Source organism: Callorhinus ursinus, unplaced genomic scaffold (assembly GCF_003265705.2).
Source record: "Callorhinus ursinus isolate GAN/ISIS: 27379988/994484 unplaced genomic scaffold, GSC_fseal_2.0 scaffold19, whole genome shotgun sequence".
Classification (NCBI taxonomy): Eukaryota; Metazoa; Chordata; class Mammalia; order Carnivora; family Otariidae; genus Callorhinus; species Callorhinus ursinus.
This window is the reverse complement of record NW_027397081.1, coordinates 25496107-25514099: the sequence shown is the minus strand read 5'-3', so window position 1 is coordinate 25514099 and position 17993 is coordinate 25496107. Positions and strand designations below refer to the sequence as shown.

General features: G+C 46.6%; 1 protein-coding gene across 5 annotated transcripts in view; it reads left to right on the top strand.

Annotated features, from left to right (window-relative positions):
• Positions 1-15253, top strand: part of NFRKB (nuclear factor related to kappaB binding protein) — a 38848-nt gene extending 23595 nt beyond the window's left edge. For 2 of the 5 annotated variants that reach the window (XM_025893433.2, XM_025893431.2), the window contains exons 16-27: positions 2647-2707; positions 3128-3302; positions 4203-4309; positions 4728-4851; positions 5024-5103; positions 5235-5455; positions 5572-5842; positions 6432-6644; positions 9247-10014; positions 13023-13129; positions 13917-14052; positions 14168-15253. In XM_025893433.2, the coding sequence (XP_025749218.1) occupies positions 2647-2707; positions 3128-3302; positions 4203-4309; positions 4728-4851; positions 5024-5103; positions 5235-5455; positions 5572-5842; positions 6432-6644; positions 9247-10014; positions 13023-13129; positions 13917-14052; positions 14168-14293 (2389 nt within the window). In that variant the 3' untranslated portion in view covers positions 14294-15253. Of the gene's footprint in view, positions 1-2646; positions 2708-3127; positions 3303-4202; positions 4310-4727; positions 4852-5023; positions 5104-5234; positions 5456-5571; positions 5843-6431; positions 6645-9246; positions 10015-13022; positions 13130-13816; positions 14110-14167 lie in introns of those variants that run through there. The other 3 variants (XR_012381556.1, XM_025893432.2, XM_073903979.1) reach the window with 3 other exon arrangements.
• Positions 15254-17993: the final 2740 nt, after the last annotated feature.

The window sequence follows — 17993 nt, the reverse complement described above, 5'->3', positions numbered from 1 at the left end:
AGAGTGGCTTTCTGAGCAAAGGATTCTGGATTGGGGAGAGGATTGCATTGTAGAGTTTCTGAGGGGGTTGTGATCCACGTTGTAGGAGGGCATACTCCTTTCCCTGAATTCTCCTTCAGTTCCCATTTGAAAAGGATTCATCTAATCTTTCTCATTCTACCTATGAAGAAATTGAGGCATGAGGTTAAGTGACTTGCTGAAGGTTAGTGACAGGACCTGAGCTAGAATTTAGGCCTCTTGACCTCCGATCCTGAGCTCTTTATATCACATCATTTCGTGTGATTGTTTCCAGTCTGATGTGGTCCTTTGTGTCCCCCCCCGCCCGGCCTTGTTGAGATCCAGTTGACAATATTGTGGGGTGTACAGCGTGTTGAATTGGTACATGTATATATTATGAAACAATTACCATATTAGTTATATCCATTATGTCACATAATCATCAGTTCTTTTTTTGTGGTGAGAACATTTAAGGTCTCTAATAGTAACTTTTAAGTGTACGAAACAATATTGACAACTGGTCATTATGCTGTACATTAGATCCCCAGAACTGATTTGTCTTCTAACTGGAAGTTTGTACCCTTGACCAACCTCTCCCCATTTCCCCCGTCCACCACCCCTTGATAACTACCATTCTCTGTTTCTGTGAGCTTGGCTTTTTTTAGATTCCACATCTGTGAGATCATACAGTATTTATCTTCTTTATCTGACTTATTTCACTTAGCATAATTCCCTGAAGGGCCATCCATATTGTTGCAAATAGCAGGATTTCCTTCTTTTTTATGGCTGTATAATATTCTGCCTTAAGGATTATTATATACTACATTTTCTTTGCCCGTTGATCCATTGACGGGCAGTTAGGTTGTTTGTGTGTTGTAGCTATTGTAAATAATGCTGCAATGAACATAAGGTGCACCTATCTTTTCGAGATAGTGATTTCATTTCCTTCGGAAGTACACCCAGAAGTAGGATTGCTGAATCATATGATAGTTCTAATTTTTTTTTTATCTAATTTTTTGAAGAATGTCCATATGCTTTCTGTAGTGGCTGAAGCAATTTACATTCCTACCAGCAGTGCACAATGGTTCTCTTTTCTCTGCATCTTTCCTAATGCTTGTTATTTCTTACCTTTTTGGTAATAGCTATTCTACCATGTGTGAGGTGATATCTCATTGTGGTTTTGATACATGCTTTGCAAATATTTCCTCCCATTTGGTAGGTTGCTTTTTCATTTTGTTTTTTCCTTTGCTGTACAGAAGATTTTGTTTGAAATAGTCTCGCTTGTTTATTTTTACTTTTGTGCTTGTGTTTTTGTGTCATGTCTAAAAAATTGTTGCTTAAACCAGTGTCTAGGAGCCTCTTTGATATGTTTTCTTCTAGGAGTTTTACAGTTTTAGGTGTTTTGTTTAAGTCTTTAATACATTTCGAGTTGATTTTTGTGAGTGGTGTAGGATAGGGGTCCAAATTCATTCTTTCCCATCTGGATATCCAGTTTTCCCAACACCATTTATTGAAGAGATTATCCTTCCTTTATTGATTATTCTTGGCTCCATTGTCAGATATGGAGCAAGTGGTTTGACTATATATACAGTGGTTTATTTCTGGTCTTTTGATTCTTTTCCATTGGCTTATGTGTCTGTTTTTATGCCAGTGCTGTACTATTTTGACTATTACAACTTTGTAATAAAGTTTGAAATCAGCAAGTGTGATGGTTCCCAGGATTGCGGTGGCTATTTGGGGATGTTTGTGGTTCCATATGAATTTTAGGATTATTTTTTCTATTTCTGTGAAAAATGGTTTTGGGCTTTTGATAGAGATTACATTGAATCTATAGGTGATACGAGGTAATTGGACTTTTTTTTTTTTTAAGATTGACTTAGAGAAGAGGTAGTAGGGATGGGGAGAGGGAGAGAAAGTCCCAAGCAGATTCCCTGCAGAGCGCAGAGCCCAACGCAGAGCTCTGTCTCACGACCCTGAGATCATGATCTGAGCCAAAACCAAGAGTCGGATGCTTAACTCACTGTGCCGCCCAGGTGCCCCAGTAATGTGGACATTTTAACAATATTTTTCCAGTCCATGAACGTAGGCAATCTTTTCACTGATTTGTACTTTTTTTTTTTTTCTTCAGTGTCTTTAATCAGATTCTTATAGTTTTCAGTGTACAGATGTTTCACCTCTTTGGTTAAATTTATTTCTAAGTATTTTATTGCTTTTGATGTGTGGTTCTTTAGGTTCCTGAGCACTAGCACAGAGGGCCAGCCTGAATATGGCAGAACCGTTGTCTTACGTAATGGGGGTGTAGAACTCAGTTTCTCTTGGGAACAGAAAAACCATCTTTGTCACGTTACAAATTTGAAGTCCTTTGTTCCTTTAAGGCTGAATTTTTTGGTTGCCATTAGATGGGGTTTACTTAGCAACAGTACCGAAAACAGGTAAGAACAGTCTCTTTCTCATCTACGTAGTAACTTTTCTGGATTTCTAAGACTCGAGTAATTTTTGGAAATAAGGGAGTACTTGGTAGGATCTGGAAAGTGGACTTTTGACCTTTGCAGGAAGAGTACTAATGAAGGGACATTTTTTTCATGGTGCAAAGGACTGGTTCTGGGTACTGGAGAAGGGGTGATGGATACAAAATTCTTTATGTTCCAGAAGAACTGACTATGTGGTGCGGCCCAGCACGGGGGAGGAGAAAAGAGTTTTTCAGGAGCAGGTAAGGGGTCGCTAGCACCCAGTGAAAATCTCTTCATTTATGGGACCATGTGGAGGAAGCTCTGAGCCTGACTCTCCTTGAGTCCATATTCTTAGAGGAAACTCACACCCTTAACCTTAGATATTCTGTTGGTTGAGATTGTTTGCTGGGGGGTGGAATTGGTGTGAGGAAAGGGAATGAGAAATGTTTTGATGGGGTTTTCTTCCAGACAGCAGAATACATCTATATTTATCTCTCTGTCCCTTTGCTAGTGATCTCTTTGGAGATCATCCTTTTCCCACTGTGTTTGGCTCAATATTCCTAGTGCAATACCCTGTTTCCTTTTTTTAGTCTCTCCAGGTCGACCCCTTAATGTATGAGAGCATTAGACAGAACCCCACTAATTGTGACTTAGGAGCCTTGTCGCTTTTCTCTTGGTAGGAGCGTTACAGATACAGCCAACCCCATAAGGCATTCACCTTTCGCATGCATGGCTTCGAGTCTGTAGTGGGGCCTGTGAAGGGTGTTTTTGACAAGGAGACCTCACTCAACAAGGCTCGGGAGCACTCCCTGCTGCGCTCTGACCGGCCTGCCTATGTCACCATCCTGTCTCTTGGTATGTGTCATTTGTCTCTTGTCAGGAATCCCTTCTTTCTCTAATCAGCTGTCTCTCCAACCAACCCCCCCAGAAGGGCTTTGATGGTCAGATGCAGTTTTAGGAGGCCTTGGAGTTTGGGACATGAAGGGGGAATTCGATCCCCAGAGATTGATGCCAGGAATCGGTGTTTCTTCCCTGAAGTCTGGGCTCACATTTATTTTCATGTAGGAATTTTTCACAGGCCAGCTAAATAGTTAGCTTGAGTGTGGGAATTTGCTTTCTCTAGGCTGATTATTTTAAAGATGAGGTTTTTAACCTTTTTTTGTGCCATGAAGCTCTTTGGTAGGCTGGTGAATCCTGCAGACTCCATCTCAGGATTTGGTCTTTAAATGCATAAAATGAAATGCATAGAGTTACTAAAGAAACCGGCCCTATTAAAATATTTATCACAATGTTAAATTTATGATGCAGAAATATATATGTTTTTATTATGATATTAAATGACAATCCCCAGCAGCGGGTCTTACATCTCCTGTAATTTCCATATAGTGATGAGTGGGAATGATACTGTGATGTGATCTTGTCCACAGCAGCTGTGATGTGATATGAAAATACCTGATTTCTGATCACGTCACTGCCAATACCTTTGCTCATAATTGAAGGAAAATGCTAAATTTCAGTCAGATGTGGAAATTTTTTTCCCACCCGAGTTAACAGACCTCAGTCTTGGCTGAGAGTGTGACGAGAATAGGCCACTGCCCCCTTATTACTATCATAATAGATGGTAATGCCGAGTCTGGCTACAGCAGAGAGACACTCCTCAGTGAGCTGCTCCCCATGAGAGCAGGTGAGAAGGATGGTGCTCCTCAGTGGCAGCCGTGCTTGACTCTTGGACTTTCCATTTTCTGATGCCATCAGTTCGAGATGCTGCGGCCCGGCTGCCTAACGGGGAAGGTACCCGGGCAGAGATCTGTGAACTACTCAAGGACTCCCAGTTTCTCGCCCCAGATGTCACCAGCACCCAGGTAGGATGGAAAAGAGATCGTGTTTGTTTTGTTCCAGAATAGATTTGAGAAAACTTAGAGGGAAACATAAAATGTTGTATTTTTTTTTTTTTTTAACTGAATGAGGAAGAGGAAAGAAGGAGATCCTAAGAAATGGGAACAGTGATGACCTGAGACCCTGTAGTCAGTGGAGCACAGATTTCACTCTGCAGTTTCCTTCAGCTTCTATGGCTTCTTAGTTCCCCGGCTCCTTCAGGGCACAGCTCAGTCTCAGGAATCTTAGAGTGCTTCTTGTTTTGCCAAGTGATGCAGTGAGCCATTGGCAGTACTGCCACCCGGCCGAGATAGGATCTGTTGATCGGCTGTGACTTACACCCAGTGATTTTGCTCTGGCGTCCGAGTCTGACGCATCCCTTTTCCCCTTGGCTCTGGTTCTTAGGTGAACACAGTAGTGAGCGGAGCACTGGATCGGCTGCATTATGAGAAAGACCCATGTGTGAAATACGACATTGGGCGAAAGCTGTGGATCTACCTGCATCGAGACCGGAGTGAGGAGGAGTTCGGTGCGTGAGGCCCCGAGTGGACTAGGGGAGCTTCTGACTTCCTGCCCCAGTGCCGTTACGCTTTTCGGTGACGTTCAGGCAGGACCACCAGCCGGGGCTCGGCTCTTAATGAAGCCGCCCTCCTTACCTTCCTGAGGTTAAACTAGCTGAGACTTACCACTCTTGTTTACAGAGCGGATTCACCAGGCACAGGCAGCTGCAGCTAAAGCCAGGAAAGCCCTTCAGCAAAAACCCAAGCCCCCATCGAAGGTGGTAAGTGACCTCTGAGAGCGGCTGCCTTAGTGGTGTCGCAGGTGATGGCAGCGAGGCCTTCGGGAATCGCAGGGCCATGCCACCCCTTGGTGACTTTTGGTAACTGCACCCGATTTCTCTTGTGCTCGTAGAAATCTGGTAGCAAGGAGAGTTCACTGAAGGTCCTCAGCAGTGGCCCCTCCGAGCAGAGCCAGATGAGCCTCAGTGACTCCAGCATGCCACCCACCCCGGTTACACCTGTGACCCCCACCACTCCGGCTTTGCCTGCCACCCCGATCTCCCCTCCACCTGTGTCATCAGTGAACAAAAGTGGCCCTGCTACTGTCTCAGAACCAGCTAAATCTAGCTCAGGGTGAGCTCCTCCGGTTTTTTCTCCAGCTTTCTCCCTCTGAAGGCCTTTTGGATGTGGCTTAAATTGTTTGGTTCTTGTCGTGTTCCCATCCCCTGCATTTTCCCGTTTCCTTGTAGTGTTCTTCTGGTGTCTTCACCAACCATGCCACAGCTAGGAACGATGCTTTCCCCGGCTTCCAGCCAGACTCCACCAAGTTCTCAGGCCACCGCCCGCGTCGTGAGCCACTCTGGCTCAGCCGGACTACCCCAGGTGCGGGTGGTGGCCCAGCCTGGCCTTCCTACTGTGACTCAGCAGTCGGCGGGGCCGACGCAGACACTACCCCAGATGCCGGCGGGACCACAGATTCGCGCTCCAGCCACTGCTCCACAGACCAAAGTCATGCCCCAGGTAAACAGGGACAGCGAGCCTGGACCCCGAGGTAGTCTGATGAGTCCACTGGGCAGGAGGGGAGGGACTGAGGAGCCTGACACAGCAGCTCATTTAATGTTCACAACTGAGTAAGCATGACTAATAAGTTGTATTTTACACGTTGGGTCTCAGAACTTCCAAGAAGTTTAGTGATTTACTCAGGATTGTAATACCAGGACCCTCGTGGAGATGGGATGTGATTCTAAATTTCAGGCTCCTTCCATTGTGCCTCTCATCTTAGCCATGCTGCTAACTAGTTGGGTAATTTTAAAGAAGAGTCTTACTTCCTGCCTCAGTTTCCTTTACCATAAAAGGGGCATAATATTTGTTCTCATTGTGTAGGAATAAAATGGGAGGTTCAGTGTGAAAGCTTTCTGAAAATTAAGATGCTACACGCAGAGACAGGAACTTTACAGTGTCCACTTAGTGGTGTAGCGAGCCTTAAACACTGGTAGAGTACAGGTACTCTTAGAGGGACACTTCTGGGTGGTGGCGTACTGGAGACGGCTTGGTGTGCTGGGCTGCATGTCCGTGTCTAATCAAGCTCTCGGCCTCACACTTGAACTAGACAGTAATGGCCACCGTTCCAGTCAAAGCCCAGAGCACGGCGGCCACTGTGCAGCGTCCTGGCCCCGGGCAGACGGGGCTCACGATGACAAGTCTCCCTGCCACAGCCAGCCCCGCAAGCAAGCCAGCCACGAGTTCTCCCGGGAGCTCTGCTCCGAGTGCTTCCACGGCTGCTGTCATTCAGAATGTCACAGGACAGAACATCATCAAGCAGGTCAGTGGAAATCCCCGGGTGGATTCAATGCCTTTGTCCTACAGCAAAGGATAGTTGGAGATCTTAATGATTTGTAATCTTTGATCCTTAGTTCACAGGTATTTCAAAGGTGAGTTCCCACCAATGGTGGTGCAGGCTTCATAGATGCTGAAGATTTCTTCTGTTTCTTTTCCATATAATTGAGCATTTAGTAGTTTCTGGATTTGGAGTAGACGTTCCATGAATTTATTTAATGAAAATCTTGCAGTATAACATTGTATACTTTGCTGGTATCTTTGCTTAACTCTGGTAGCATAGGATACATTTGTACTTTCTTCATTGTGAATATGCAAGGATGATAATCAAATTTTGAAGAATTGGTAAGCAGTGGGGCGCCTGACTGGCTCAGTCAGTGGAGCATGTGATTCTTGGTCTCATGGTTGTGAGTTCGGGTCCCATGCTGGGTGCAGAGATTATTTAAAAATAAAATCTTAAGGAAAAAAATCACAAAAAAACAAAATTGTTAGGCACAGTAGCAGTGATGTGCTTTTCATGTACCTGCACCAGGCTTTCATAGATACTATGTGATTTAATCCCCATGGTACTATGGGGTAGATGCTTTTGTTATCTTTATTTTGTACATGAAGTAATAGAATTATCTAATGGCAAAATAATGTCATTGTTTTCATTGAACAAATATTTATCGAGTGCTTTTTTTGTGCCAGGCACTGTCCAGAGTATTGGGGATGTAATGGTGTATTCCATAGGCCGCATCCCTGCCTTTGTGGAGCTCATCTTCTCATAGAGCTGGGGGACGGAAAACTGCTTCAGGGACAGGTGTAATAAGAGCTGAGGAGAGCAATAAGCGGGGAGGGTAGACAGTGGTAGCGTGCCGTTTTAGCCAAGGCGGTCTGGGCAGGCCTGAGGGGATGGCATTTGGAAGAGGGATGAAATGAGGTTAGAGAGTGTGCCATGTTTTGATTATCTGGCGACAAAGCATTCTAGGCATAGGTGTAGCAAGTGAAAGTGCAGTGAGTCCGTTGTTTCCACATCATATGCTTGAGGAACAACAGGAAAGCCATTGAGTGTGAAGCTTAGTGAGCAGGTGTGAAGGTGTTTGAAGGCGGGGTTACTTGAGAGGTTAGCTGTGGTTAAATCACGTCAGACTTCGATTTTAATTTTAATGTGATGGGGAGCCATTGAAAGATCACGGGCCAGAATGACTTGATGTGGTTTACATTTAAAGAGCTCCCTGGGTGCTGCATAGGATGGGCTTCAGGGGGCAGTGGAAGCAGGGAGACCAGGTGGGACGTAGTCATGGCAGTCCAGGTGAGCGGGGGCTGGCTCGTGTGCATCGTCTTTGGAGGTGTGGAGAGGCTGGGATTCTGGATATAGGGTTGACAGTAGAGCTCATGTGATTCTCCAGTGGGCAGAGTATGGGGTCTTTTGAAAGAAGGGAGGTGAGTGTGTCCCACAGCTTTGGGCTTGAGTGATTAGGTAGATTGTGATACCATTTACTGAGCTAGAAAACACCGAGGTGCAGATACTGGAATTCAGACCTATGACCAGTGTGTTTATGAAGTCAGCACCTGTATCAGGGGTATGAAAGTGTGAGTGATGGTGAGGCTGAAAATGGATCACTCACTGGTTACAGGTAATGAGTACACTTGACTGGCCACCAGTGAATTGGTGGCTGTTTGGGAATGGGTTCAAAAGAGAATCTAAGGCGAGGAAGTAGAGACCGGGATTGTAGGCAATTTTTCAGCAATTCTGCTTTTGAAGAGAGCAGAGAACCGGGGCTGGGTGGGGGATGTGGAGTAAATGAGGGTCTGCTGCTTTTGTAGGTTGAAAGATATTAAAGCATATTTGCATTCTGATAGCAGTTACCCAGTAGAGAGGGGGAATGCGATGGAGAGAAGGTCCCTGAGGCTAGAAGAGTTGCATGTGTGACACATGGGACGTTGACCTTAGGTAGGAGTTGGTGTATGAATCCAGGAAGTCTGGCTCCAGAGCCCATGCTCTGGACCCCCGGTGCCATTTTTCTGCTCTCATTATTGACGGTCATCATAATTGTCAATAAAAGACATTTTTTGAAACAATTGGGGAAATGCAAATATATATTATTTAGGTACTATTTACATATTACTATTAGGTAATAGTAGTTGGGGTTTTGTATGTGTGTGGGTGTGGCCTAACGTGATCTGTCTTGGAAAATGTTCTGTGTGCACTTAAAAAGAATGTGTATTCTGCTGTTTTGGGATGGAATGTTCCATATATATCTGTTAAGCCCATCTGGTTTAATGTGTAGGTGATTATTTTTTTACTTTGAAAAGTCTTTTTCTAGGTTAGAAGTGTATCCAGAAGTATCGATCAGCAAAATGACATAAAGTGGTTTACTTTAATATATTCCAACTCCTCTGTCCACCCCCCCCCCAAAAAAGTGGGGAAGGACAGATAAAACAAGATTGGCAGAGTGATCACTTTGAAGCTGGGTACATGGATTTGTTATACACTGTTTTCTACTTTTGTAAATTTTCACCAGTTTTTGAAACAAAAAGTTAGAAAAATGTCAGCAGCTTAGCACTGCGGCTCCCCTGGTCAGTGCTGTTTCTTCCCCATCCAGGTGGCCATCACAGGGCAGCTTGGTGTGAAGCCCCAGACGGGCAACAGCATTCCGCTCACAGCCACTAACTTCTGCATCCAGGGTAAGGATGTCTTGCGTCTGCCGCCCTCTTCCATCACCACGGATGCCAAAGGCCAGACAGTTTTGCGAATCACTCCGGACATGATGGCCACATTGGCCAAGTCCCAGGTCACTACAGTCAAATTGACCCAGGACCTCTTTGGGACAGGAAGCGGCACTGCGGGCAAAGGCATTTCTGCTACCTTACATGTCACTTCCAATCCGGTTCATGCCACGGAGAGCCCTGCCAAGGCCAGTTCGGCCAGTGCCCCTTCATCCACTCCGACAGGTACTACCGTGGTTAAAGTGACTCCTGACCTCAAGCCAACAGAAGCTTCAAGTTCAGCTTTCCGCTTGATGCCGGCACTCGGTGTGAGTGTGGCAGACCAGAAGGCGAAAAACACAGTGGCTTCTTCTGAAGCGAAACCGGCTGCCACGATCCGCATTGTGCAGGGCCTGGGAGTGATGCCCCCCAAAGCAGGCCAGACCATCACAGTTGCGGCCCATGCCAAGCAAGGGTCCTCAGTGGCCGGTGGGTCTGGAACTGTCCATACTTCAGCGGTGTCCTTGCCCAGTATGAATGCTGCTGTGTCCAAGACCGTGGCTGTGGCTTCTGGGGCCGCAAGCACCCCCATCAGCATCGGGACAGGAGCCTCTGCCGTGCGGCAGGTCCCTGTCAGCACCACGGTGGTTTCCACGTCCCAGGCTGTGAGTAAGCCAGGGGGAGGGAAGAATAGCGCTTCTGCTTAGGGAGCTTCTCTTTTTAGGAACAGAAAGTACACCCGGTCTGTATCGCTTCATTTGACCCAAACAGGCTTATTTCCTAATAGGCTTTTTTTGTTTAATTTCTAAACAAATTTATGAAGTAGTATATGTGTACATTCTTATAAATGATTAAAACAGTACAGAAGTACGTAAAGGGTAAAATTTTTTTCACCACCCTCTACTTCTCCCTTCATGAGGGCTAATTACTACTGGTATTTTGGCATTTATCCTTCTGGTCCTTTTCCTGAGCATCTTCATACAGTATATACACATAGTTTAAAAAGAAATCCCTGTAAGAGACCTTAAATTCACATACTGTTCTGTGATTTGCCTAATTTATTTAAAACTATGTTTTGGGGATTGTAGTAGATCCTGTGTGGATATCGACAGCCTTCTTTTTACTGATACATGATGATCCGTAGAAGGGATGTGCTTGAACCTTTCTTCTATTAAAGACCAGTGCTGTGGTGCATGAACACGTGTAAGTGTTTCCGGAGTGGAGGATGCTAGAATAGCGCAGGGATACGTATGGAAAGCTTTGTTAACTCCAGTCTTGTAACCACAAAGGTCACACACCTTACACTCCCCTCAGCAGCCCTCGTCTCTCCGCCATACCCTAACCAGTGCTGGGTATCCTGGGATTTGTTTGTTTTAACTTTATCTTAGTGGTGAAGAGAGTTCTTTTTCTGTCTCATTTCCCTGATCTTTAGAGGAGTTGGGCATCCATTTTGCCATGTGCTGTCCAGTGGTGGATAAATCTCCCAGTTTTCTTCTGGGGTATTTGGCTTTTTCACATTGTTTGTGGTGGCTTCTTTATATCTTCTGGATGTTAATTCTTGGTATGTGTAGAAAATACTTCCTTCCAGTCTGTCATTTTTTAACCTTGCATATGGAACCTTTGCTCTACAGGTATTTTATCAGATTAGATCTATCAACATTTTCTTTTATGGTTCCTGGGTTTTGTGTCTTGTGCTTTCCTACTCCAGTATTATAAAGATATTAGCCTTCATTTTCATAAAATATTTTCAGGGTTTTAGAAAAAGTATAGTCGATAATCCATTTGAAATATGTTTTGTGAATGGCACGTCAGAGAGATGTCATTTTATATTTACTTTATTCCAACATCATCAGCTAGTTTATTCCTTACCCACTAACTTGAAATACTACACTTACCATAAAGCAAATTCCTGTATCAACATAGGTGTGTTTCTGGGTGCACGTGTGTTATTTTTTAGCCTGTGGATAAGGAGCACTGTTCTGTAGAGTGGGGTGCATATGCACAGTATAAAACGCAGTTTTACTTTCCCTAAGTAAGGTGCATAGTAAAACCTCAATAATTTGGATAAAAGCCACAGTGGTGGAGGAAGGAGGATATTAGTAAAACCAACCAGCCAACAAACCCTGAAATACAGTGTGGCTTAAAAGGAAATATTTATTTGGGTTCTCATATCACAAAAAAATTAAGGAAGCAAGGAAACATTACGTACTTGATCCATTTTTCTTTCTCTTGAATCCTTCTCCTAACACAGAAAGGTAGTAAGCCCGTGGCATCTACTCCGTCACAGTCGACACAAATACAACTTGGGACCCTGTGAGGGGCATGGAGCATGGAGCAGGGATTCTTTTCCCAGTCTACTCAGCTAGTTAGGCTAGTTCACAAAGAGGCAATTCCAGCTGGTGTTCTGGTGGTCTGAAATGTTGGAAGCAACTGAGGCATTCTTAAGAAAATAAAACCATAAGTAAATCCACCTGGAGGCACCATCTCAAGTTATTCTGTTGCCTGTTGACATCTATGAGTGCTTTCTGATGGGCTACAGCTTGTGAGTCAACTGGAGGTTGGTATGGGGACCTGTGACACACACAGTTTTGTACCTGAGTGCCTGGCTTCTTGAGAAATAGCTTGCCCTTTGGAAGTGTCGATGCCTTTTCTGAGTATCCTAGCAACCACCCCTCTTGAATCATTTTTTTTTTTTAAGATTTTATTTATTTATTTGACAGAGATAGAGCTACAAGTAGGCAGAGAGGCAGGCAGAGGGAGAGGGAGAAGTAGGCTCCCGGCTGAGCAGGGCGCCCGATGCGGGACTCTATCCCAGGACCTGAGCTGAAGGTAGCTGCTTAACCAACTGAGCCACCTAGGCGCCCTTGAATCATTTTTTAAAAATCAGATTTACACAAGATTTTACTGTGTATAAATTTTATTACCAACCAAGGGTTAAAAAGCAGGCATCCTGAACACAGGTGATGCAGTGAGCTAATCTTTGCCATCCCGAAATCCCAAAGACTCTAGGCCTGTTGAGCTTCTATTTTGTTCCTTTTGGGCCTTAGTGGCTTTGGGGTTGGACTTTTCACTTGGTTGAGTTTATTATTAATGTCCCTTAACTAACCTCTTATCTCTGGGAGAGACGGAAAGCACTTGGAAAATGTGACCTGTTCCTAATCTAGCGTGCTGGGCTGTATGCACCCTGCCAGTGAGCCTGCGTTCCAGGGAAGCAGGATTGTGCACTTTATTAACTCCTGAGTGCCTCTGTCCTTCATCACACTTCCTTCAGATAGGTGTTGTGTGCCAAGTATCGGGAGGTACACAGATCACTGAGACCCTACTCTCTATGGAGCTCAGACTCTTATCACGCTTAAGTGAACACAGTGCTTTCCTTCGCAGTTTAGTACGCATGTTTATCCTGATGGTAGCAGTTATATATGGTTGTTGCTGCTTCCGGGAGTGAGGAGGAGGATGGTTAACAGAGCAGATGAGACCTCAGTAGAGTATGTGAGCACTTATTACAGCCTGTCAGCGGTTTTAGGAGGGCAGCCTGGGCCCACCCCTCAGAAATACTGGGCTCCTGCAGAGTATAGGAAGTGAGAGCATCTGAGTGCTTGCGCCTCGGCCCTGTAGGTGACGCTTGGTTCTCCTTCCCTCCTATCCCGTAAGCCTGATTTCTTTTTCTCTTTAGGGGAAGCTGCCTACGCGGATCACGGTTCCACTCTCTGTTATTAGCCAGCCTATGAAGGGCAAAAGTGTGGTCACGGCCCCCATCATCAAAGGCAACCTTGGTGCCAAGTAAGTGCCGGAGTGATGGGCGGGCAGGGCTTCCACGTGGCTCCTTGCCACACACTGGAAGGGCAGCTAGTTTTTCTGGGGCTCTTCTTGGATATTTCTCCTTTGTTGTGTTCATCCACAGTTTTGAGCACCTAGTATTGTTTCTGGGTGCTGGGGACACAGAGCAGTGATGAAAACAGACACAAATCCGTGCTGTCTTCAAGCTTACATTGTAGGGGGAGGAGAGAAATAATAGAGTGAAATACCATGTGGGGTGGTGATATGTACTATGGAGAAAAAAGGAAGGAAGGGGACAGGAAGTGCTGGGAGGGGGTGGGCTGGTGCCGTGGCTCAGATGGCAGTGTCCAGTGCGGGTATTAGGGGAGGCCTCATCACTTTGACGTTGAGCCCTGTGCTGTGGTAGTTCAGAGGAGGAGGGCTTACTTGGGAGCCCGGGCTTTGTGTGGTGGTCCTGCCCTAAACGGGGATAAGGGGCATGATGACATCAGTCAGATGGTCTCAAGGCAGCTGTTTTGGGGAAGAGTTTCTTTTCTGGAATGCCCACTTCCATGGAGTCCTGTCCATTATTCCTGCTGATCGGGGTATGGTGTCAGAGCCGTTGTGTCCAGAGCACTGAGGGCCTTGGGGCTTTATGGGAAGCCTAGAAGCTAGGAGAAAGGTGGTCTCACCAGCTGGTTTCCATTTCAGTCCAGAATGCAGGAACTTTCGCTGGGCTGCAGAGCTCCCTGTTTTCCTTAAGCACACGGCCCGCCTGTTACGGCGCCTCACTCCTGCTTTCCCTCCACAGCCTCGGTGGCTTGGGCCGCAATATCATTCTCACCACCATGCCAGCGGGTACTAAGCTCATTGCTGGCAACAAGCCTGTGAGTTTCCTCACTGCCCAGCAGTTGCAGCAGCTTCAGCAACAAGGTCAGGCCACACAGGTAAGGGCCAAGGCGAACAGCTGGCCGTATCGGGCTTGTCTCCCCTTTGCTGTTCGTTCGAGACTGCAGAGTTCGTTTGCCACCTCCTGACCAGACCCTCTCTCTTTGCACACAGGTGCGCATCCAGACCGTGCCTGCATCCCATCTTCAGCAGGGGACAGCTTCGGGTTCCTCCAAAGCAGTCTCCACTGTCGTCGTGACCACAGCTCCATCTCCTAAACAGGCACCTGAGCAGCAGTGATTCGGGGCGAGAGAAGTGGCGTCCGTGCACGCGCGCACCTGGTCTGCCCTCCTGGCCGAGAAGAAGGGACCAGAGAGGGGGCATCGTTCTTCTCAGCTTGTCTGGTTAGGGAAGGCCGGCAGTGGGATGGTGGCATCAGTGGCCTGGAATCTCCTTCCACACTCCACGGCGGAGCACACCGAGAAAAGTCCCCTCCAGGCTTCCAGGGGCTGTTCTGTTCAGACCCGGGAGAAGCTCCTCTCTCAGGGTTGGGTGAGGTCATCGCTGGGCCCCACGAGCCCCAGTTCTCTTCTGGAGAGCCAGACACCGGGGGAGGGCTCACAGCCGCAGAGCGTGCACACCGGCAGGAAGCCTCGTTCTCTGTGGGGGTTGGGTTTTTTAGCTTCTGCTCTTCTCTGTGACTAGTGGTCTAGATAGGAGTTTTTGTGTCCAGAAATTTTTATGTAACTTATTTTTTTAAGGAACCTGTTGTACATCTTTATCCAATAGAAACCTGGGCTTTAGCCCTCTCCCCCCCCACCCCGCCCCCCAAACTGATTACTTATTCTTCTGACCAGAATGAGAGAGTAGCAGGATTCTTAGTAAGTTGGTGGCTGACTTGATCACTGCATAGTAATGGGGAGGCTGTAAGGTGGGCAGGGAACCCTAGGGAACGAGAGAGTACGGGTTCCCCGAAATGGGATGAGTTTGGCACCGCCTCATAAAGATGAGGTATTGGCATCTTGATTGTGGTCCATATCTTCACCTGCTGACTTTGTCGTCCTTGTCAAGCCTGTTTACACCAAAGTCCAGAGCCAGTGGACAGAGTAGGCAAGCACCAGCAGAGATGCTGCTTTTGCAGTTCAGAACTTACTGCGGTTCAGAGATTATATGTTCTGCTTTGCTCCAGAGCAAGAGTCTGCAAACCACAGCCCTGGGGCTGGCTACCAGTTTTTGTAAATAAAGTCTTCTTGGAACACAGCCCCTGGCCATTTGTCTATGTATTATCTATGGCTGCTTTCAATTTGAAGGCAGACCTGAGTCATTGCCATAGAGTCCATATGGCCCTTAGGCCTAAAATATTTACGTCCTTAGGCCCTTTAGGTAAAACTTTGCTGACTTCTGCTCCAGAGTAGAGAGGGCAAGAAGAGAGTGGGTGTGCGCACCAGGCGGCTCGGTCACAGGAGAGGTCAGTCGGGATTTACCTGTCCTTTCATCCTGGCTGTGTCCCCCTTCTGAGCCTCTACCAAGCTCTAGGCAGAGCTCTGAACGATACTGGAAAATGTCATAAGTGAGTAAAGCCCTGGTTGTTAACAACATAGGCCTCTTTTGTACGGGAGCAGGGGTTGGATGGTGGAGCTTTCCTGCAGGGTCAGAGCTTCCCTGTTTCTCTTGAGAGTGTCCAGATTATTAAAAATGTGTCTTTAATCTGTGGAAATTCAGAGATGATCTTTTATTTTTTTTTCTGGCGAGGAAGTGGAGTTGGGCAGAAAATTTCTGTCGCCTAGTGTAGAGGGGGTTGCCAGGTGGCTGCTGAGTGATGAGACAGGCTGCAGAGGAGCAGGGAAGGTCAGAGTGGCTGGTGGCTTTCTAGACATCGCATTTGATTCTTGAAGCAGTTCTGTAAAATAGACCGCATTATCCCTCTTCTGACTTCTCATCCCTGTGACAGATTGCAGGTCTGAGTTGGGGTTAAAGAGAAGCAAGATGTAAATCCAGTCTTCTGATCCTTTCTGCTGCCTTCCTAGGGGAGGGTGGCTGTGATGTGTCATGCCAAGAGGTGGGGACAGTTGGAATTGGGGGGGGTAAGCCCAGGTTACAGAGCGCCGAGGTGAACTGGCTGAGGGGTGACTGAGCTTTTGCTGGTGGTAGGGGGCTGGCACAGAAGTCAGACGGGGAAGGGGGAGAGGTAGGAACTGCCATGAAGGAGAAGAATGGCCTTTTAGCTGAGTAGAGGAGAGGGCATCTGTCCTTTCCAGTACTTTGATATTTGCACGTCATTGCTTCCTAGAGTCACATTTCACATGAAGAGTCCGAGTGACAGTTTCTAAATGAGAAAACGATAGACATTTGAGGGATCCCGTCTCAGGTATTTATTGCTGGTTAAAACAAACCCTTCTCGAAGTTACTTAACAAGTGATTGCATGAAAGTAGTTCCGACATTCAGCCCTGCCCCACTCTTTTATTTACTGAAGTCACCTGGCTGTGTCTGTCTCCTTAGTGCCTGGAGACATTTACCTGCCCGCTCAGAGAACAGGGATATTTCAGGATGCTAGTGTGGGACTGGCTCCCTGCTGAGTACGATTTGGTACCGCCCAGCCTGTCGGTGGAGTGCTGAGGAAGGGCAGCCGCTGCTGGAGTTGTTCAAGGGATGTCAGCAACATTTGCTTCAGACATGGTCCTCGGATACAGACCTCAAGGGTCTTGTAGAGATGTGGGAGCTGTGGCAGATGTTTTGGGGGAACATGCCCAGAAGAACTTGGTGGGAGCCCTTGAGCCTCTGCACCTAAGGTTCAGAGGTTGGTAAAATTATTCAGACCGTGTGCCTGAGACTGGATTTGGTGACTAGCACTGTGATGGGTTTGTACATTAATACCACATCTAAGAAGGTTTTCCTCCAGGACTGATCAGTTCCACGAAGGTATCCCAAACTGTGCTACGAAAGGGGCATCACAATAAGTTTCAGTGTTGCCTGTCTGATCTTCACACCTCAACCCCTCACTCTGCAGAAAATACATTTCCTTGCCGTGTGCTGCACTACCCCACCCTGTCCACCCGCAGCAATCTTTACGACGAAAGGAACATTGTGAATAGGTTCCTTACCCCCCACCTCCAGTCTCTTCGGGGAAAGAACGTATTTTATGTTAATTGCTCATGGTGGGTCCTCCAGTACTTAACTGAATGGACGTTTGGGTTCCTACTTAGCAGGCAAACGAAATTGGATCCTGAAAGGGCCCCACAGGTTCTCTTCTCATAATTAAATCCCATTTTCAAGTAGCTAATTCTTAACCCCTGAGGTGTGACTTCAGCACTGAAATGCTAGCTAACTGTGGGAGGTCAGTTCTCACGTAAGTACAGCATTTCTGCCGAAGAGCACATGGTGCTGAGTGTCGAAGATCTCTGCCGTATCTGTGTGAAGTAGCTGCGGGGGGGGGGGGGGGGCTCTATTGAGAAGTAAGCTGGCTTTGGAGTCCTGAAGGCTGGCTTTGCGACTTCGTAGCTCTGTGACCTTTGGCTCATCAACTTCTCTGCAGAACTGAATGTGCTTCCATTATTGGTGGTGGTGTGACTCACATGGGACACAGTGCCTGTCAGTGTGTGTGAGGTGCTGTACACACGAATGGTATGTTGGTCTGGAAGACCTTTCCAGTTTGTCCTAGCCCACTTCTGTCAGTTTGTGGAACTTAACTAACTCTCCGTGTTCCTTCATGATTTCATGGTCTCTGTGCTTCCTGTTCTCTCTGCCCGGAACGTGTTTCTCCAGGGCAGACTCCCCATCTCCTCCCCTCCCTCGCATTCATGGTAGTTGTACTTACCCCTTATGGCACCAGTGACCCTGTAGGTAACTGCATCTCTCTCCCGTTAGACTGTGAATTCCTGGCTGGACAGGTATCTCAGTAATCCTTCCAACCATTTCAGTGCCGGTGCAATGTAAATGTTTAATAAATATTTGTTGAAGGAAGTTTAAAAAAAAAAACAAAAAACATCCCCAGAACCAAGA